Source organism: Dermacentor andersoni, chromosome 4 (genome assembly GCF_023375885.2).
Source record: "Dermacentor andersoni chromosome 4, qqDerAnde1_hic_scaffold, whole genome shotgun sequence".
Classification (NCBI taxonomy): domain Eukaryota; kingdom Metazoa; phylum Arthropoda; class Arachnida; order Ixodida; family Ixodidae; genus Dermacentor; species Dermacentor andersoni.
In genome coordinates this window covers 88,681,328-88,704,092 of record NC_092817.1, presented here as the reverse complement: position 1 = coordinate 88,704,092, position 22,765 = coordinate 88,681,328, and the positions used below count along the sequence as shown (strand labels likewise).

At 46.1% G+C, this 22,765-nt stretch overlaps 1 protein-coding gene across 1 annotated transcript in view; it reads left to right on the top strand.

Moving 5' to 3' along the window:
- The window catches only part of LOC126536806 (cell adhesion molecule Dscam1-like), a 494,472-nt gene that overhangs the window by 362,613 nt on the left and 109,094 nt on the right, over positions 1-22,765 (top strand). Inside the window, exons 8-13 of the mRNA XM_055074010.2 lie at positions 1,335-1,742; positions 3,606-3,764; positions 4,367-4,654; positions 8,558-8,677; positions 9,741-9,917; positions 12,023-12,170. Coding sequence (XP_054929985.1) covers positions 1,335-1,742; positions 3,606-3,764; positions 4,367-4,654; positions 8,558-8,677; positions 9,741-9,917; positions 12,023-12,170 — 1,300 coding nt within the window. The remainder of the gene's footprint in view (positions 1-1,334; positions 1,743-3,605; positions 3,765-4,366; positions 4,655-8,557; positions 8,678-9,740; positions 9,918-12,022; positions 12,171-22,765) is intronic.

Here is a 22,765-nt window from a genome sequence, read left to right as displayed (position 1 = left end):
ATTGGCCATAGTCGCGAACTCAAAGTATGATATGTGCATTTTTATATAGTTGACTGCAATTTAGCAACACGAATGTCACACAAAAAGTTCCAGTGAATGAAAGAAGCCAGGTAACATGTTTCCATTAGTCCATCGCGTGGCAAAGGCTCAGAATTAAAAAAAAAAACAGCATTTAATGATGTCATGCAAATGCTACGGAGAACATGCATCTTTGCCCTGTTCGTATTCCATTCCTCATTGTACAAAAGTAGACAATTTCTCCTCTGTTTCTTTCAGTCACCTCATTTCTCACATTTAACCAAAACTAGTGCCTACGAAAAATCTCTATGTTCGTAATTTGGTCTCTATAATCTGTTTGAATTGAAGGAACAAAAGAAAGTCGCAGTTTCGCCCGAAGGCGAAGCATCGATTGCGATAGCAAATTATTAGAGAGCTATACGAAGCAAAGATAGTATTTTATCAGCCTTATATACTTGTAAACTTCAGTTACTAACTAAATTAACAAGCAGGGTGTTACGCGCGCACAGGCAAACATGAACACATCTCACCTGATGACCGCGGATCTTCGCTGTCAATTCGTTGGCGTGGGAAAATGTGGCAACACCAGTGAGCGAATTGGCCTTCGTGCCACCTCTCGTTTCAACGCGAACTAAGCGGCGAGAACACAGCGTACACGAAGCCATCAGCACTCGATACGTCCCTCGCGGCCACCGCCGGAGTACCGCGCGCGCGATCTAAGACGGCGCGCTTCCTCAGCGCCCGCTTCCCTCGCGCTCGCGAGATCGATCCACTATCCTCGACTCACTATCGCGAGCTTTCACTCACAACCACAGCATACGTCCCGCGGTGACGGTGTTATCGCACTTTAACTTTATACGGAAAATTACGGCCACGGGGACGACGGCAATTGCTATCGCAATAAAAGTGCTCTTCGGACAACTGTATTTGCATGCCCGAGTAGCGGTTGCTGTCTACTTGGCAACATTTCATGGTCGTAGTGTTGCTTGATTGGTAAATGTATCAAGATTAAAATTACCTTATCTGCAAGATCTAGTACTCAAGTATGACTATTCACATAAATTAGGACTCATTCAAGGTTAAAGTGTTTTTATCACTCTTTCTTTCTCAATTTGCGTGAGTGGACCCGCCATGCGAAATTTCGATTGACATTAATGCGTTTGTCCTCTTCAATTCCTTCGAACACTCTAATACGCACGAAGTTAGAAAATGGTTGTTCAGGTACAGGGTTCCGCAATTTGTGCCAGCCGGTGTCAGCACAAGCGGTGCATACGTTATCCAGTAACGTGCAAACCACGAGCTTCTGGCCTTTCCAGAGACGCCTCCCGAGCTGAAGGCCGTGTTCACGCGCAAGCTGGTCGATCCGGGCGAGCGATTCTCACTCCGCTGCGTGGCCTCTGGCAATCCGCTGCCGCGGGTCACGTGGGCTCTGGACGGCGGCATGGTAGGAGAGAGCCACCGAGTGCACTACGGCGACTTCGTGAGCTCAGCGGGCGACGTCATAAGCTACGTGAACGTGACGTCGGCGACGCGCGATGACGGTGGCCTTTACCGATGCGAGGCCTCGAACGACCTGGGCACGGCGTGGCACGACGACCGCATCGACGTCCGGGGTCCGCCTCGAGTGCGGCCCATGGCCAACCTTACCGTGACCTCCGGCACCACACTGGTGTACCACTGCCCTTACACGGGTCATCCGGCGCCCAAAGTCACGTGGAGTCGAGGTCGGTGAACCATGAGCACTATGATCCGCATGCGTTGTCATTGCTGATACTGTCGCGTGCATCATAATTCACAAAGAAGTACAGTCGCATCCACGGCAGCCGCCAGCTGGTGCGTTTCCTCTGTGCGCCTTTCCTTTCTCGCATCAGCTTTCGTGATGATCAAGAATGACTAATAGGCCATGTGCTAGCAGCAGCTAGAGCAAATTGGGCGTCATTGCAACTGCCTGTGCGCGGTTATCTGTTGCGTACACTGGTATTTCGCATTTCTTTCTAATCATTTGGTCGAATTAGCTGTTTAGTTAACGAAACAGTTCATGCAGAACATTACTCCTTAGCTTACGCGGGAGATGCCACACATGCATGCAAACTGGTAGCGAGTGTTGAAATGCGCGGCAACGAAGTTTGTCTCATTACTCCTTGCGAGGATCCGTATGAAATGAAGAAAAAATGAACTAGTCAAATACTCGAATATAAAGTAAGAAACTAGGAGAGTGGATAACCGGGCCAGATGATATAGTTCATGTTTTTTTTAGAACCACAGACACGCACGAAGAAGAAGTACGAGACACATCGAGCTCAGGCTGGAATTAAATCTTATTCACGTAAGGAATAAATACGTGAGTTTACTTCCAGTCTGCGTTCATTGTGTCTCCTTCTTCGTTGCGTGTTTGCGATTCCAAAAAAAACCGTGAATAAGGCACTAGTAACTGGGAACTAGGTAACGAGGATTACGAAAATACTGTAGGATATATATATATATTGCTTTACTTGAGCTGCTTATTGTCATGGCCTAAATGCTGCCGGGAAACATTAAAAGTATCCTCCAAGAAAGGATGCGTACGTTTATTACCGAAAAATGAAAGGTCATCGTCGTGCTTGGTATTTGTGTTAAGCCATATCCTCAATATAGCTAGCTGCCTCTAATTAGCTATAATTAGTCATAAATTATTGCTAGCAATGCAAACTCACCTCATGGGCCTCAAGTGCCAGTTATATTTGAAACCATAAATACTTTTGCTAGGAGAGGGGGGTGGGGTAAATATCGCATATAACGGTAATATTTTAGGCAAATAAATTATTACTTTGTCGCTCTAGTGAGTGCATTAGTTACGAAATCGTTTTAGGTCGGGGCATGCATACACAATAGCAAAAAGAGACCTCTGGTATGTTCTACTCGGGCATACAGTCCATGAGATAACCTAGTATGCTAGTCGTAAGGGAGCATGTGTCAATTCTCCATTAAGTTCAGTTGCCAGGCAACAACAGTGTGCTGCGCCCCCTAACGTACTGCAAAACAGCTCAACAGTGCTTCTTTCACGTAGCTAACGTTGCCTTGTGTGGAATTATTGCTCACATTTGGTAAGCACAATCAACAAGAAACTTTGCTAGGCAAGATCCACACGTGCGCTTACTAACATGATTCCAAAGCTTTAAGTTTCGGAGGATAAAACTAAAGTGCATTATCTGAGTCATAAAAAAAAAATTGCAGTATTGGGACATGTGCTTGCTTTGTCTTTTGCAAAGCGTGTTGATGCCTGAGTGGATTGTGATTACTATAGAGGCTCCATATGATGCCGTGGTACTTTCCCTCGCCTTCAAAGCGCTGAATAAGTACAAGTGAGGATAAACAAACAAAACAAAACAAAAAAATGCAGAGGAATTTTTTCGCATCATAAACTTTCATTGCATGTAATTCAGACAATAATACGTCTTCGTGTGGTAGCATTCTGCTACCATTGGAACATTCTCTGATACGCCTGTCAACGTCACGGCGACAGCTTTTACATTTTCAGAACCATTTGATGCCAATAAAGCAGCAGTCACAGGTTTTATTAATGATTCTGATCTGTGGCATGCCTATAGGTGGGAGGGATCTTCCACACAACGAGAGGCAGCGTGCCTTCGAAAATGGCACCATTGTCATCACTGACGTCACGCGTGAGGCGGACGAAGGCGTCTACACGTGCCGGGCTACGACCTCTAAGCAGGAAGACAGCAAAGATCTTAATGTCAAGATTATCAGTAAGTACAATCATGTTCGCCTGCACTACTTATGCCTGGGTGTTGAAAGGAGGGAAGGGTACGAATAGAACACAAAGGATTCCTCTAAAGAAATATACCTAAAGTTTTCCAAGCTTCTTTCGTGCAATGAGCCGCCCCTAAATGTTCCGACCAATTTCATTTCGCAGATGTAAAAAAAAAAAAAAAGACAGCAAGCTATTTTTGTCGTACGCTCGTATTGCACCTCATCCCAGCATGACAGGCAACACCACCTATGCACTATTAAGGTGCTTCTACTATCTAACTCGTGACAACTCGTGACAACTGCGACCGTGGGGTGGCGCCGATCTCCATTCGTTGGCAGGGGGACTTGCGTGTAGGCTTTCGCTAGGAGTGTAGTTTAACGGAAACAATAAAGACCTTGGTGACCGCCGCCACCATCTCTATTCAAAGGAGTTGTTCGCAAAATATAATTCGTACATAATTCTGGAGCAAAGGAATGCAGTCCGGAGTAGGAACGCGTCAAAATATCCGGCTCAGGCCGCAAAGCATTAGGCTTCGCTTTGCATGTTCCCGCCGAAGCGACGTAGCCCTAACACTTCTGTTCGGACACCCGCTCGCAGAAAAGACGGTTCTCAACCCGTTCAACTTCCCCAAGACACTCGCCGAAGGGATGCAGGTGGTGATCACCTGCTCGGTGCGCTCTGGCGACACGCCCATCAAGATCTGGTGGCTCAAGGACGGCGTGCCCTTCAGCAAGACGCAGCTGAACATCCAGGAGGCGTCGCTGGGGGACCTCGGCTCGAACCTGGTCTTCAATGAGGTGGGCCGCGCGCACAACGGACGCTACACCTGCGTCGCGGAGAACGACGGCGGAATCACGAACCACACGGCCGAGCTGGTCGTTTTCGGTGAGTGAAGGCCGCGTGCATCGTCCCTATCGTCGCTTCGGCCAACGGGGAGGAGCACGAGCTCGGAATAATGAGGCTCTGACGGAAGAAACTGACCGCCCAAATTCTTACGGATTAACTGGAATATCCTGAAAATGCCGAGCAAGTCGAAACAGCAGTGCAAGCAAGGGAACTACGGGGAATAACTAAACATGGAAATTCCACTGAATAAACAAATCAAAAGGAATAAAGTGGAAGTTTATGAAAAAAAAACAAAGGATATCGAATATAATGACACGTTATCCACCGTGCACGAAAAAAGATGAACACTGACTCAAAAGTATTTGCCATATCACCAGAAAAAGAAGCATATCCTCGTATCAGCAGTCATACTGATGCTTCAACAACAGTGAAATTTATTTTTGCGCAGGACACTGTATTGCGCACACGATATCTCCATTTTTCCTTTCTTCTTTATTCTACCTTCCACCACAGCTCTGTGATCATCGTCTCACGCTGTAATTGCAATACGTTCCGCATTAACCATAAGTCGCCCAGCTTTCTCTTCTACCGAACTTCCAAATGTATTTCCATAAAATGAGCTGCACGTTGTTGGCGGCAGCGATCGGCGTACTCAGCTGCCACCGCCCCCATACGCACTTGCAGCACAGTGGGCTCAATAACCGCGAATATATTAACCCAGTCTAACGTTCTAGTTTCCTATTGTTTTATATGGGGGAGGGGGGGGGGGGGCGCTCTCTCCCTCTTTTTCCCTCGCACGTACGCACACACAGATAGAAAGAGAATTAGAAAAGGTTTTTATTCTAAGAGTGATGTACCCTTCAAAATAGAGAAAGACCATGTCGTCAGAACTCATTCCCTCTCAAGCACTGCCAAATTTCTGTAGTCAGCCCTGTTCCTCCGACGATGAGAGCGCCTTAAATGTTTCTGCCATGATCGCCACTTGAGCATTCACGTTAATTAAGTCTGCTTTGTACGCCTTGCGCCCTTAAGAAACGCTGGTGCTCTTTTTTTTTTTTTTTATGCGATTCAGCACCGTCTACATTTGCTCAATCTTCAGTCGGGTGTGGTTGCAATGTTCTGTTGCACTTATACCTCGATTTAGCTGTTACAGCATCTCTTGTTATCTTTTTAATCCTAACATATGTCTTGCATGTCAAAATATTTGCTAGATATTTGCTTTGGTCTCTTGACGAACGCCCGGCTATTCATAAAGGATACAAAATTATATATGCAGGACGACACCGCATTATCACAAAATCCGGGCAACGGGCGAAGCTTAATTTCATATTCTGCTTTAAACAGCCACTCTCCCCGTAGTAAACTTACCGGAGGGCAAGTTTGAAACTGTGCTCATTAAATTTGTGTTAGCGTAGTATGCGACGGTAAAGTAATGAGCCCGAAAGCAGGGCACGTGTTAGCTTTGCATCGTATAGTATAATGTCGTATGTCTCTTGCGATCTGATTACAGGGAATTCTGTCCAGCCGATCAGTTCCAGTAGAGTACTGTTCTGGCGATTAGTACCAGTGAGGAACTGCGTTCGAGAATAGCACTTGTTAAAATATGTATGACCTCTAGAAGAGAGGCCAGTACTGCGCTTCGTCGTTCTGCGTCAGATAGCTCTTTTAATAAGGGCGACGCCCTATCAACAATAGCCTTGAGCCATGACTGTCGTCTCGCGCGAACTCCCGTTCGGACGCAAGAACAGAGTTTCTGGCATAAGCTGGTTGATTAGTCGCCACAAGAGATATGGACGGTAGTATACTGCAGCAAGTGCGTATAATGCAATTCTTGAAAGACTACGAGGCCAGATCCTGCGATGTGATTTCGTTGCTTTTAACGCACGGGAGAAATCTCGATTTACCCTGAAATATACTGACAGTGTTAGGAGAATCACATCTGAATCAAAAGCGGCACTCGTTCCACCTAAAGAATAGAAGTTAATTGTTTAGAAAGAGCCATCTAAAAGAAGGATTTGTCGCGATGTCTTTCTCCTAAGCCCTCTCGCAGTTTCAATAGCGATACTTGATTTTATTAGGCACGCAGAAACGCCACCTCCGATTTGAGTTTACTGTCGAGACTCGCGGACCATTTTTGTGGCCATGTAGCGAAAGCCACGGAGGCGCAGCTTCTGCACATGCGCTAATCCGCCAAGAAGTCAAACAGTTTAACAGCAATTTCAGTTTCTTGGAAAATATGCTGAATCACTGCAGCTTCCACTTGTGACGGTTTCGCATTTGCCCAAACGTGGAAAAAAAGGGGCAGAAAAAATTAGCCAAATTTGATACTCAGTGAGGTTGTTTGTCTAATTTTCACGTTGTAAGTAAAATGTCGGCTTTTGTCTATTTCTCAGCTTAAAATGACCCGAATGAAAAATGCAAGATCTTCTTCAGGAACCCTCTTGTTCATCCGCAGGTTTCCTTTCATTGTCGCAGAAAGTCGTTTGCGAATGTGACGTTTTTCCGGCGTTGCTGTTGACTTTATAACGCGTGTGTTTCTTATTCTAAGTTAACGCAGTGTCGCCACCACACGTATGTAGTGTCAGCCTTTTGGACTGCCACCTATTCACCGAGTAGTCGGAAAAGAAGTCTGGCACTCAGAAAGCCCGTTTACACATTGCTTTCCCCCGTATTCTAGAACGTCCTCCCACACAACATTCCACCTCAACTCAATGGATGGATGAATGAATGGATGCTATGACAGTCCCCTTCGGAACCGGGTGGTGGGTTGCACCAGCAAGCTCTTGCTGTTATACTGCCTAATGTCCTACCTAGGTTAAAAAGAAAAAAAAAAGAAAAAGAAAGCAACCCAACGATGACCTCGAATAACGAAATTTTCTGACCTCCAATTGTGAAGTGTGTTTTTGTACGTCTCGTTTTTTTTTTTTTTTGTCCTTTCCGTACTTTTCTTCCACCAATCTTCCCATCGTCTCTTACTAATCTCAATTACAGGCATGTTTACTTTCCCCCTGCTCTCGCTGAACCCAAGGGCCTCAAGGAGGCCAGTGGGGCCTAAATCTACCGCTGGGCAGACATCTTTACATTCTAATAAAACATGCTCCGTCATTCCTTTAGCTTTACCGCGGCAAGCACATGCTTCTCCTTCCTTGTTATATCTCGCTTTATAGGTGCGTGTTCTAAGGCATCCTGATCTCGCTTCAAAAAGTAATGAGCTTCCCTCTGTGTTATCATAAATTGTTTCTTTCCTGATTTCGTTTTTTCCTCTTAAGTAGTTACTCATGGCAGATTTCTTTTCTATTGCCGCCACCCATGAGATTATTTCGGCCTCTCTGACTTTCCGCTTGATGCGTTTTGTTGCTGTGTTGTTCACCCAACAGGCCGCATACTTGCTGGTAAGCTTCCTACTTCTTTTCCTCCACTGTAAATCAATGTTTTTCCTGTACAAATACCTCAACACTCTCCCAGCCCATTTACTATCTTCTATATTCCTCAGTAGTTCTTCATAATCAAAACTAGAAAGTAGATTGCAGCGGCACTCCTCGACAGAAGTGGTCACGGTGCTTCATGATCATATACGACACATGTTGAGAAGTGTAGCGTCTTCATTATTCGAAAGGTGGCGCTGTGCTCGACTCTGTGAAGCAGAGGAAAAGCTTCGAGTCGACGATCGTTTGAAAACATGGGTGTACAATCTTTCGCACGTCACACAAGGTGTCGCATTCCAGTCAAAACTTTTTTTTTTCTTTGAACTCGCTGCTCTAAGTGACAGTCGAGAAAAACATTGTGTGAGAGTAATATCGGTTGAGATATTGAGCTCGCTTGAACGCTGTTATTTTTTCATCTTTTTTTTTTTTGGTGTGTGGGAGGCGTAAACGAGGCTGGTGAGTCCGCCCATTTGACCTGACGAGCTTGCTAGATGGCTCTCTTTTGTTCAACTTACAGTACCGCCAAAATGGAAGATTGAACCAAGCGACAAGTCCAGCATCGTCAGATCGAGGGTTACTTTTGACTGCCAAGCGGACGGCCATCCACCACCACTCATCCGATGGAAGATAGCCCTCGGTGAGTTATCGGAGCAGGCCCAGCCAAATGGTCGGGCGAGCTGAACGCAGTGCGAGTAGGCGTAATCAGACAACGCCCCTACCAAGCGAAGCCAACCTTAATTGTTCTCCCCTTTGTCCCTGACGCCAATACTTTGCCCAGTAATAATAGCGTTTCACGCAACCGCCCTTATACGGGCATTTATGCAACGCGCAGGCCTTTCACAATTTATCGTCTACTGATCCAGCCACAGATGAGTTTATCGATACATACGGCCGTTCGAAAAGTTACGACGCAATATTACAACGAACTCAGCTTGCACAAGTGCACTCCCCAAATGGCACAAAGTCTCTGCACAACGATCGGTGCACTGGAATCTGCAGTTTATCTGAATTTAATCTTGGTGAACCGTCCTGACAGAACGATGATCGGCGTTAGGGGATAATGAAGAAGGGGTGGGTGGGCGAAGGAGCGGACGACATTCGCGGACAGTACAGGTATCTTGAGCCCAGTCACGAACGTACAGGAGCCGGTGGTTTGTAGCGCCGCCATTCACCGAGTTTCCAAGATGGCATTGTTACAAGTAGCGTGACTTGGCCACATCGTCTGTACGTAATGGACATACTAGAGCAGCTGTACCTGAACAGACAAAGAAAACAGGAACTAGGCAATCAGCCCTCTTTCACTGTCTTCGCTTAACACGCGTCCTTTTTTTGAAGGTTGCTCGCGTAGCATAATAGAGTGAGGCCGATCAATAGGTGAAGCCACGAATGAGCATAAATGGTACCAGGAAATATAAAAGCTGGAACGAAGCAATAAAAGAAAGCTAATGGCCTGTTCCCTTCATCTGCTGTCTTTATTTCTTTACAACTGGTGCACTTTCCACCACCCTGCCTTTCTGCCTTCTTTATTGTCTTCTTCTTTGATCTGAAGTTATAATCTGCGACGTAATATCCACTTTGTCGGCTCTTCCAATCTAACCTGTCACACTTTTTTCTTTCTTTTCTCTTTCTCTTCTGCTCACCCAACCCGCCGTTCCCGTTTCCTCCATCCCCATTTCCTTTCCGTCTTGCGGCCACCTCAGGAGACGATGCGGGCAAGGCGTTTAAATCCATAATCAGCAATTACCATATGCAGATGTTCGAAAATGGTTCGCTCATAATCAACGACGTCGAGCCCAAGGATGCCGGGCAGTACCTCTGCGAGGCAACGAACGGAATCGGGGTCGGTCTCAGCACCGTCGTTCGTCTCTCGGTTCACGGTGAGTCGGTTGTGCCAATGGCCGCCAATATTCTCGCACTGGAATGAGTGCGCTCGGACGATAATAAACGAACTCACTTTTTCTCTTCTGTCTTTTACATTTAATTCAGCATGTTTTCTTTTTTTTCTCGTTATTAAAATGATTTGAGCTGCGACAGTCCGGCAACACCTCTCTTCACAACCTGATTACAGTTTCATCTTCGCAAATGAAGTAACCGTTCTGTTTGACTGTCCCCTCTCCTCGTTCATGCTTCTTCTCCTTCTCCTTCCTCTTTTTTTTTTTCTATTCTGAAAAAAAGCCAGATGACGAGACGAGCATTATTTGCAAATAGCTCGATTGCGGAACATATGTGATACGAATGTGTGCCATAATGTCGCTGGGTCTTTTTTTTTCTTTTGCTGTTGTTGCTGTTTGTTGTTGTTTTTTTCAGCATGTGTAGGTGCATTCAAATGCGCTCACTAATCGTAGGACATATACGACTCTTTCTGATAGTAAACATTTGTTTTTCAATCAAGATTAACATTGCGACATTACTAGAATAGCACAGATAGCTTTGTGTTTATTTCCCTTAACAGGCGTGTATTTGCATTTGTGGGTCAATATTCTTCTCTTTCATGTGTGTATGAGTCCTGATTGGGAACTGCTTGTACTCCTCACGTTACATTTGAGAACGATGTCTGCGTCAACATGGGGCAATCATCATCATATGTGATACGGAATCCTGCCGAAGCCCCACACAATGCACGTCAGATTTCCGTAGGACACATGTGAAGCAATGTTTGTCCATGTTCACACATTATGTTCTACGAAGCAGACTGCATGTTCCCTCAGCACTCGTGCAAGTTAAATTCGCGATTAGATTTCTTCAATACCCAAAACAGAAAAACTTGTTAGATAGATAGATAGATAGATAGATAGATAGATAGATAGATAGATAGATAGATAGATAGATAGATAGATAGATAGATAGATAGATAGATAGATAGATAGATAGATAGATAGATAGATAGATAGATAGATAGATAGATAGATAGATAGATAGATAGATAGATAGATAGATAGATAGATAGATAGATAGATAGATAGATAGATAGATAGATAGATAGATAGATAGATAGATAGATAGATAGATAGATAGATAGATAGATAGATAGATAGATAGATAGATAGATAGATAGATAGATAGATAGATAGATAGATAGATAGATAGATAGATAGATAGATAGATAGATAGATAACGCGCGACAGGCCGCGCGCAATTTTCCATGTAACCGCATGCTTTCATGCTTCGAAAAACCCTCTTATGCCGCAGGTATTGAGCAACAGAAAGGTGCATCGGGAGTTTTTCATCTTGCTCCACAGTTTTCTCATTGACAGTTTTCATGTAATAATAATATAAGTCGATTAAATAATTAACACTCATGAGATGGTTAGGCGGAATGCAGAAAAAAACCTGAGAATCTCCAAGTGACAGCAAACAACATCACGCTGGTTCTGTCAAGCTGCGTGGCATTTGCACATTTTTTTAAGTAAGACTCAAATTACATCAAACACCGTATTATACACAGGGTGTCCCAGCTAACGCTAGCCAAAGTTTTAAAATATGCGAATGCCACGTAGCTGGACAGAACCAAGGTAATGTTGTTTGCCGTCGCTTAGAGATATTAAGTTACCTTTGTTTCATTCCGCTTAATTGGATAATTAGACTTAAGTAATCAACTTCTCAAGTATAATAATTAGATGAAATTTGTCAATGAAAAAATTGTAGTGCGACATGGAAAACTCCCGATACAGCTTTCTGTTGCTCAATAAACGCTACATGAAACAGCGTGAAAGAAGCCCACGAATACACACAAAGTGCCTCGAGCGGCCAGTCGCGCGGCAACTTTCCGTGTATCCGCGGGCTCACGCTCCTCCGACCAATCTCTCCCCATTTCCTTTCATTAAATCTTGTACCCTATCTCTCACGGCGTCGTGAAAGAAAATGACGAAAAACAACTCGAATAAGCAAGTAATTTACAAAATTCAGCCTCGTCCGCTGTGCTTATCATATAATAACGTAAAAGGGCACGCTTTAAGTGTTTAACTTTCTTCTTCATTCACAGTGGCCGCCCATTTCAAAGTAAGCTACCAGGCCCTTCGTGTCAACAAGGGTGAACAAGCGAGGCTTATATGTGAAGCTTACGGAGAAAAACCGCTCACAATAACGTGGAAGAAAGACAACATGATCCTCGATCATCGCTACATATCAAGGCAAGTTCCGTGCATTCAATTCATTTACCTTTTCCCTCGTTCGGCTGCTAAGCAATGCCGTGTACACACTAAACATTCAACACACCTAAGAGTATTAATAGGGTGTTTTCTCATGTTACACACTCCAGTATAACCTTGTTGCACCAACTTTATTAAAAGCGCCCTATAGTAAGGGTGTGTGCGAAAAAAAAATGAAAACACAGTAAAAGAATTACCACTCTATACGAAAGGTGTCCGCACGTTCGCATGCTGTTGAATATTGACCTTGCAGCTATAGGAATGTTAGGTTTCAAGCATAACGAATACATTTTCTTCCATGCAAGATATGACCTTCTAAAAAGCACTGAGCACGTAAAATAAAAGGTTTCTCATAAAATGAAGTAGTTGGAATTGCTGGATAGCTTGTACATATAGCAGCAATATTTGAGGAGCAGAAACATGGCTTCTGAGTGGCACATCGGTCAGGGTCTCCGGTTTCCATGTGAAGTTCTTGGATTCGAATCCACCTCCATGCATTTATTTCATAACCTATTTAAGAATGCATGGTTTGTCATTTGGTGCTGTTTGTATAGTGATGCTAGTAACGAACCAACTCGTAAATAGTGGGAAGTATAACGAGATGAGGGCGACATATTTTATCCATTTCACTTGTACTTCAGCCAAATACTTTTCGTTACGGGTGTTAATCAAATAAGGGTGCTTGTATCAGCACCCTGATACTACCCGTCTGGCGAAGACTTGATTTACACCCTTAAGAGCGTTAAAATGTTTACTGTGATATGTAATAGGGACGATATTTCTTTCGGAAATCCAGAGGGTTACATAAAAGATGCGCTTCTATAATTACAGAGCCACACGATACGGTGGTAGCTAACCAGAACCAGTGTCTTCTCGTTATCCCTTGATGGACCTGCTTGCCCCAAAAAATGGCGACTGTAAAAATCCTGTTCGCGTCTTCCTGCATCTCTGACCTTCATAAAAGATAATCCTTCTGACTGCGTCTTGATACGCGCGATGTCGTCATTGATATGATGGTTGCCATTGTTGCGCTTGCCGGAATGGTTCATCTGAGCTGGTTGAACAGCTGAACGACGACAAAGAAATAAGAAACGGCGAATCATGGCTGCTTCTGAATCATCCTTGTTGATTCTTGTGTTGTTCCGGACTGCGCTCATCAAGGCACCGCCGCCTGCCGAAAGTGGGGCTACACCGGACTACCATCTGTGGATCTGTGGATACGTGGACCGTACCATAGGTTAGCTGGCGTACTTTATTGAACAGAAGAAGCTACGTATGCATACATGCAATTCTTCACCGCTTTTATGCGACAAGACAAACTTTCTAAAAAACAAAGCCGCGCGTGCTACACGGGACCTGAATAAACAATTCAGCAGTGAAGGAGGCAAAGAAAGGCTACCGCAGATGCAAAATTCAGTGTTATTATAGTAAGCATAATATGCTCGCAAAACACTGTAGCGAATGGTAACCAAAAGGTGACGTTCACTTTTTTTTAGAAGCTTCTAATCCATAGATACATTTGCAAAATCTATCTCGTTCTTGTCACATACCTGCTGACCTTTACGATTTTACTTAATTGAATGCTAATATAGTCGCCGACCTATTTTTCACATCCTGACTTTGCGGACCTGCTTGTCCTATTAAGATTAATACACAGCCGCGCGACCAACTCACTGTGCGAATGTCTAGCGCCAACCGAAATTTCGGCCACAGTTACGTCAATACTTCATAAATAAGCTTCATAGCAAACATTTCCGTTTGTCTGCGGCGCAGGTCACTCATGCTGCGACTAGTGAGCGTAGCGCCCGTCCCTGCAGAACGTCGATTTTTCTACAATCCGATGCTTTAAAGAAACGCTCAATATTTCTAATAATAGAATAATCATTCGTATATTTGACCAAATGTTCAACCGCAGTGTTTTTTTTTTCTACATTTCACGGCTGGCAGACTTGCTGGCAGTGTCAAAACAGGTCGCACGTGGCGAACGTTTTGATCTCTGGAAGACTTCATTTCTGATAGTATCTAAAACGTCTCTTTTGACGACAACCTCACTGGTAAAACCGCTTGGCAATAACCTCGGCGTCAAAGGCAGCCGCAGAAAGTGAGGCACTTGGTCAAACCGAGCTATATGTGACCAGCGTTTGACAAACCAATCAAAACGCGTTATCTAGTCAGTCCACTGCAATTTTTACTTTCTGGGAGGGAGGAAGACGAAGTGCTTCTCTTGTGGAACAGATCTCGCCCGTCTCTGCTTTTCTGGACTTTTCACTGCACTTGTAGGGTCTATCGCCCCCCTACATCACTTTGATGTATATACAACACCCCGAGGACCCCCCTGGATCCCGTTCACCCGCGAACATCGCTTCAAGGAAGCGAGGATAGCGAGTGATAGCGATGACACACAGCTGTACTCTGCATCATGTGATGAGTCCTCGGAAGAAAGCTTTCGACTTGTCCAGTACCGCAAGGCCAAACGAAGAATTATCTGCAAATCTTCGGCGTCAAGTTCGACAACCATGAAAGCTGCGCCTCAACGATGGCCTCACTATATCGTGTTTGTGCCACAGAACGCTACTGACAACCTACGCATGCTCAACAGGCAAGCACTCTCCGTGCATCTAGAAAACATCGTGCGAGATGAAGGATGTCAGGAGAAACACCAGGAGAAACATCCTAGCAATCGATGTGATGAACACAAGCGCGCTGAACACACTACAACATGTAACGTAGCTGGATAACGTCAAGGTTCGGTCCATCGTGCCAGCGAAAGGTGCCACAATAACAGGAGTCATCTATGACACTGACAATGAAATACCTTACGCAGACCACCCACTCCTCATAAAACCAGCAAGTGAACACAACGTCATTCTGCACGTTCGTCACCTCGGTAACACGCTGTGTGAGGTGACTGTCTTCCATCCTAAGTGAAGGTTGGCCACTTTCGCCAGCAGGTTCGACCACTTATACCCGAGACCAATGCAATGCTGCAACTGCCAGAAGATTGACCATGTGTAAGGTGTTTGCAGAAATTCCGCAGCGTGCCCTCGATGCGACGAACCCGACTCAGAAGTCAACCACACCGCAACCACGTTGAAGGGTCCTAACTGCCAAGGTGATCACTGCGTCTCTTCCAAAGGCTGTCCTCAGATCAAGGAAGAGATGACCAACCTTAAACAAATGGCGAGAGACAGCTCTACCAACAAAGATGCCGCTGAGAACGTCCGGAGGAGACGACGTCACCATCGATGGCCCTCAGGACGGAAAATATAAACTTTTCAAGAAAAGTCGACTCGTCAAGCAGCACCATCAGCGGAAGTTTCCAGTGCTCCAAACACCGATGTTGAAAGGGAGAAAACTGACAGATCGCTCTCTACAAAGGAATGGTTACCACTTACGCGTACACGACCTGCAGAAGAGCCACAGCAGAAGCCACCCCCAGTACAGCAATGTGCTGCATCCGAGGAGTCGCGGAAAACAGATGAGCAAGTGATAGCCCTTCTTAGGCCTTTAATGAATGCCATTGGCGTGTTGCTAAACAACATGCACACGCCGTCTGCCAGAAGTGCGCTTCAAGTACTGGACGCTCCGAGTCCGGTGCTGACAACGCTTGAGTAAGTCATAGCTCCCCAGCCACTGTCTTTCTGGGATGAGGTCCGAAAAGCAGCTATTTTTCAGTGGGATGCCCGCTCACTCAGAGCGCGTATTTCGGATTTCCATCGCTTCGTGTATGCCAATATGTTTCCCATTATCGTCATTTGCGAGCCGAACTTATCGAACACGATCAGGCTTTCTGGATATGAACCGTTTATGTCGTCAACTGTCGGTGAAAACAGTAAGGTTTTGGCGTTTATTCGCCATGGCTTCAGTTATGTTCATCAGCCTGTGCCGCCTAATGACGATAGAGAGAGATAAGATAATGCAGAGAAAAGCAGGGAGGTTAACCAGAGGTAGTTCCAGTTGGCTACCCTGCACAGGAGGAAGGGTTAAGGGGGATGAAAAGAGAAACATAGTGGAAGGGGGACATAGAAAGAAAGAGAGACAAGCACGAACAAAGCGCGTACACTATAGAGCGGTAGGGGGCGGCATTTTTAGAGTCTGTCGTGAAGCCCCGTAGACCGCAGGAACCTTAATAACGCGAGTAAGGCCTTCAACGCGGATGTTCTTTTGGAGCATTGGCCTAAAGCTTTTAGCTCTGATAGTGGACGATTGTCCAACTGGTCCAGTACTCTGCACATCACTATATCGTGGGCAGACACAAATAATATGTGCGAGCGTCTCGTCGATGTTGCATGTGTCGCACGTGGGGCTGTTGGCCATTTCAATGAGGAAATCATATGAATTCGTAAAAGCAACGCCTATAGCCACAGACGGTAGAGCATGGTCTGTTCACGTCGTGGTAACCCAGGCGGGAGGTGCATCCGTATGTCCGGAGACAGCGAACGCAACCGACACATGGTGAAAACATTTGAGTCCCACAGGGGCAAAGTACAATCACGGGACATCAATCGCAGCCCAGCCGCAGCATCTGTTCGCGAAAGCGGAATAAAGACTCGTTGACCACTTTCATGTGCAGATCGGGCGGCTTCGTCGGCGTGGTCATTCCCGCTAATGTTACAATGTCCTGGAAGCCACTGAAAGATTATGTTGTGTCCCTTCTCATGGCTTTGATGATATATGTGCCGAATTTCTGGGGCCAGTCGTTCATTGGGTCCGTGGCTCATTGGGTTTCGTATGCACTGAAGGGTTGCCTTGGAGTCACTAAAGACTGTCCATTGTTGCGGTGGCTTCTGCTTAATAAAATCAAGTGCAGCACGAAGCGCCGCGAGTTCTGCACCCGTCGATGTGGTCACACATGAAGTTCTTAATTTGATTTCATCATATTTTGCCGGGATGATGGCTGCAGCAGCAGATCTGTTGAGTTTTACTGAACCATCTGTGTATACATGTTGCCGGAATCTGTGCACGTTGTGAATGTGCTCTAAAGTTCCTTGTTTCAAAGCTTGCAATGGCGCTCCAGCTTTCTTTCTGATTCCTGGAATTGTCAGTTGCACTTACGGCCGGTGCAGACACCACAATGGATCTGATAATCGTGTAGCGGGCGTAAATTCTGGCGGCAAGTAGGACTGATGTCTTGCAATAGTTTTGGCAAAAGTTGAAAGTGGCCTTTTTGCTGGCAAGCAAGTAAGATGGTGGGAGGGAAACCGAGTCAGGTGTCGGATGTGTGCTCTCAGGACATCTGTATCAATGTAGACTGTCAAAGGAGCGTCTCTGGCTATGGCCACTGTCGCAATCGATGACGTAGTTTTGGGGAGACCGAGACAAGTCCTGAGTGCTTGGGCTTGCACGCTGTTGACCTTGCGGTTATTCGTAGTGCACGTATTTCCTAGTACAGGTAAGCTGTACCGCAGGAAGCCCAAAAACAGTGCTTTATGTAGTTGCAACATTGACGGTACGGTTGCGCCCCAGGACTTCAAGCTGACAAACGCCAGAAGGTCCACAATGGCGGCCAAACGCTTTGTCAGGTACGAGATGTGAGGGCTCCAAGACAAGTCTCTATCAACGATGACGCCAAGAAATCAGTGCGTTCGTCTATATCGTATAATTTGATCATTAATCCGCTAATGACGATAATCAATATACATGCCTACCAGTAACGAAAAAGAATTTTACCTTTACTGTTGACGGTGCCTACCTATCTCCGTCAAGTTAATTTGGCCACAAAAGACTACGAGACATCCTTTCCTCAACTCGCAATCCGTGGTTTATTGTTGGAGACTTCAACGCCCATCATACACTCTGGCGAAGTTCGAAGATCAACGCGAGAGGCAGAGCTCTGGTACCTTTCGCCTCCAGTAATGAACTTTGGTTGTTGAAGGCTGGAAGTCCTGCGTTTCTATGTGGCTCCACATACAGCAGCTGCTTTGACTTGGCTTTTGTCTCACGAAGCCTTGTCAGACGTGCTAGATAGTTTGCGGGCATAGAGACGCACGGAAGCGACCATATCCTCACGCACGTCACGTCAAGATCAGAGGATTGTTTCCTTTCAAAATACGAGATACGATCCAAAGAGTGGATTGGACTAAATTTCAGTCTGTCATGGAAGAACACTACAAAGCCAACCAATCTTTCGACTTGGAAGAGGCAATCAAGAGCGCGATGCAAGACATTACGCATACTCTCATGCTCTTCGAAAGTGACGGAACTTGATGTGAAACTAGAACGATTTCGAGCAATCCGACGACATGCTGAATGAAGGTACCGAAGCATGAAGGCAATGAACGATTTACCGAGCGCTAGACGCACACAAAGGAGATCCAGCGCCGGTTAGACAAGCTCTAATCGCAACGTTGGATTGCCGTCCGTGAGTCGCTAGATCCTCGCAAGCATTTATTGCAACTATGGAGAACGGTGCGAGGTCTCCGGACACCCCCTGTACAGCGGTTCCCATTCAAGGCTCTAGCCCTCTCTCAAAAGAGACCGGAGATTGACGTGGCAGAGGAGTTCTGCGCCAGATTATTCAGCCAACTTATAGCTCCCAACATCCCACCGCCTTAGAGTAGCTGTCCGCCACCACGTGATCACCGCATAGATCTGCCATTCTCAGTCCACCAACTTATGGCATCATTAGCTTTGCGTGGCCGTACATCAGCGCCAGGAACTAATGGAATTCCCTACCGAGCCCTGTATCACCTGGGTGAGCGAGCGAGAGTTGTTCCCCTTGATCTGTACAATGAATCTTGAAGAGATAGCACGCTACCAATAAGCTGGAAGACAAGTCGCCTTGTGCCACTGCTGAAGCCTGGAAAGTCGCCGTTGAAACTCTCATCATATCGCCCGATCGCTTTGGCAAGCTGTGCGGGCAAAGTGATGGAGAGAATGGTCCTAGGACGCCTGGAATCGTACTTAGTGTACCACAACACCTACTCAGATGCCATGGCGGGGCTTTCGACGTGGTCGATTATCGATCGATAACGTTGTCGACCTGGTCACCTACTTTCAGCATGAGAAATATGCCTTAAGCGTCTCTTCGCTTCTTTGTTCCTCGACATCAAAGGAGCGTATGACAACGTTGCGCATGAAGCCATCCTCTCTGCTCGCGAAGAGGTAGGAATGTGTGGTCGGATGTTTCAATGGATACGCAGCTATCTCTGTATACGATCCTTTTCTGTGGGATTCGAGGAAGGCCATATTTCTTTACATTATAGCTAGCGCGCCGTTCCTCAAGGTGGTGTACTTAGCCCTCTGTTATTTAATATAAGCCTAATTGCTCTCCTTGAGCAGGTGCCGAGTCAGGCAATCAATGTACGCGAATGACAACTGCATATGGACGTCTGCAGTAACACACCTACATTTGCGAACGAGAATTCAGAAAGCTGCCACCCAAACTGCTATGGAGCTCCGTAATCGAGGCTCGGAAATTTCCTGCGAGAAATGCGCACTAGTGCCATTCACGCGCAAACCCATGACAAACAACCGCGTAATGATAAATGGCCAAATAATACCATATGTCCGATCTTACAAGTTTTGAGGTGTCATAATCGACAGGGACTTGTCATGAAGCTCTCACGTGTCATACGTGAGAAAACGGTTGACAGACATCTGCCACCTGTTCAAGTTTTTCACTGGAAAGACTTGGGGAATGTCGACAAGCGTTATGCTACACCTTTACAGAATGCTTTTTCTCGGCTTTCTGTGGTACAGCTTGCCAGCTACAACCAACACAGCCAAAATAAACCTACGCAATATACAAAGTGTTCCGCCATAAGCGCTCCGGATCTGTCTAGGCTTGCCTCAGAGTGCATCAACAGTGTCGACTACAGCAATCGCTAGAGACCACCTTGCAAAGACCCACATTGAAATTGAAGTGCTGAGGACCCATATAAGTAATCTTGTCACGACTCCTCGCCACCACCTAGCCTCTCTACCAGCGGACGGACCACGCACATCTTTCAGCCAAACGATAATCGCACATAGTGAATCATTGCCAGCTTGTTTCACTCCGGCTGCGAGACCTTCGATTTCTCCATGGTGGCTCGCTCAGCCAAAAATCAACCTGACAGTACCTGGCATCAGGAAAAAAGCTGATCTATCATGAGCAGCCCTTAAACAGCTCACATTACTACTTTTTTACGAGAACTACCGTGACTCTACACATATCTACACTGATGGATTTGTCCTGCCAAACAGCTCTGCTGCGGCAATCGTGATACCAGCGGAAGTTACAACCATCAATTTAAGACGACTCACGCGACGAAATCCAAGGCAGCAGAGCTCGCAGCGTTCTTTACTGCCCTTCATTCCATCGGTGATGAACCACCACGCAAGTGGACGATCTTCTGCTATTCAAAGGCGGCAATGCAGTCTCTATTGTCATTTTTACGATGCGGACCGCATGAACAACTATTATTTCAAATTACACAGACGACGCACCATGTAAGTGAAACAGACCATAATATAACTTTCAAATGGCTTCCTAGTCACTGCGGTATTATCGGCAATGAACAGGCCGATCAAGCTGGCCGTTCAGCCCATAATGAGGACCACATCGCACCAATACCACTTTCTAGAACTGACGCAGCACGGAAGCTCCTCCTGCTTGCTTGCCCGTGCGCCACGTCGCAACGAAATGAGACACATTTCAGGAATTCCCGACTATACTCCCTTGATCCCACATTAAGCCTTCGAGTCCCATCAAAGCTTCGCAGTGGAGACGCCACGCTTTTGTATTGACTGTGGTTGGGCGTTGTTTTTACCAAAGGCTACGCGTTCCGCTGAGGGATGGCCAACACCGCAAACTGTAACCACTGCGGCCATGAAGAATCGATTGGCCATATTTTGTGCGACTGCCCGCAGTATACAGTCCACAGAGGGAATCCCTTCGCCACGAACTCAACCAGCTGGACGACCGAACTCTATCGGAAGAAGGAATTCTACACCATCGACAGGAGCTACCGTCACAGCAGAAAGCCGTGCAAGCGCTGCTGCACTTCTTGGGATCTGCCAGCCTTCGTGAACGTATCTAAATGGAACGCCCTTTGTGTGTGTTTCTCTGTGTGTGCATCTTTTTTTTTCGTTTTTTAACTCTTTCTTTTCTGTCCTCTTTCTAACCCCTATCTCTCAACCCCAGTATAGGGTAGCAAACCGGAAACTAATATCTCGTTAACCTCCGTACCTTTCCTCTTCATCTCTCTCTCTCTCTCTCTCTTTCTCATACTTTCTGAGCGTCAGCCCGAACACTTGCTAGAGCGACGCGCTTACCTCCTATCTACTTATTCGTACAAAAGCGCGTTTCCCAAATTGCACCTCGTTTCGTGGCGATCGAATCAGCAGCCCGCCAACTAAACTAACTTGACCACAAAAAGAAACTGAAACCGACGCGAAGTCAGTTCTCACCTAAAAACAACGTCGAAGAACGTCCTCGAAAATAAGTCGACTATATAATAGCAATAATGGAAGAAAAAAGAAAAGAAAAGATAAGCAAAGCTGGCCCACGTCGCGTTGATCGAAGGAGCGGCAGCGGCGGGGAGAAAGAAAACCGCGCTGAGAGGCCATTATTACCCGTTCGAATCGAAACCGCAGGCAGCGGGGGCAGCGCGACCAGTTTCAGAGAGCACGCCTCTAAGGTAGTAGTTGTACATGGAGTGCTGCTGCTGCTGCTTCTGGCGGTGGCAGCGCCGGCATAGGCTGAGACGTGAGGCGCGAGCGCCAATATTTCGCCGTATGCCGGATCCAGCAGTCTTTGCCGCTTGTACGGCGCGCCGCAGGGGGGCCTTGGAGTTTAACGATGTGAACATAAATCCCCGGTGGCTTCCGCTCCTCTCCGCAGTGGTGCGCGCGACGCGGTCGGTGCACTGAGCAGCTCGCAGTGCATAAGGGAGAAATCAAGAGCGAATGCGGCCCTCCCCTTTACTTTCTTTTCCCAACCAACCTGATTCCCTAGCCCCCTTTCTTCCTTTTTTTTCCTCAGACGAGACTCTCATGAGGAACGTGTGCTCAGTTGTGTATAGTACGCTGTAGCTTGTTAGCGACAGCGAGTATTGATTTTCGTTCTTGAGTCTCTTGCTTCTGATTTGCTTTTTGGCCGCGGTGCTTTTGTTGTGCGTAGGAGAGAGAGAGAGAAAAAAAAATAACGGGACGTTGGCGGGCAAAAGTTTGGAACAGAACATGGAAGAGTGCTTTGAAGGAGAGGAACAAACAAAAAATTCCGTTAGCGCGATGTTGGTAATAGATGAGGAGATCGATAGCTCTGACGAGACTCGACCGATGCGAAGAAAGGAGGAGGAATGCAGGAAACAACGTTGCTAAAGTTGGCAGCCTGAAAACTTTTTTTTCTTGCTTGTTAAAATGTTCTTTAGCATAGCTGCCGGTCGAAACACTGTTGTTAGCCGTCGCAGCCTGTTGCGTAGTCAGAAGGAGTTTATTTATTTATTTGTTTACTTACTTACTTACTTACTTACTTACATTTACTTACTTTACTTACTTTATTAACTTTACTTAATTTACTTACTTACTTGCATGCGCATGCTTGCACGCATGCCTCGCCCTATAGCGGACATTACCGCCATATCAAGAAGAAA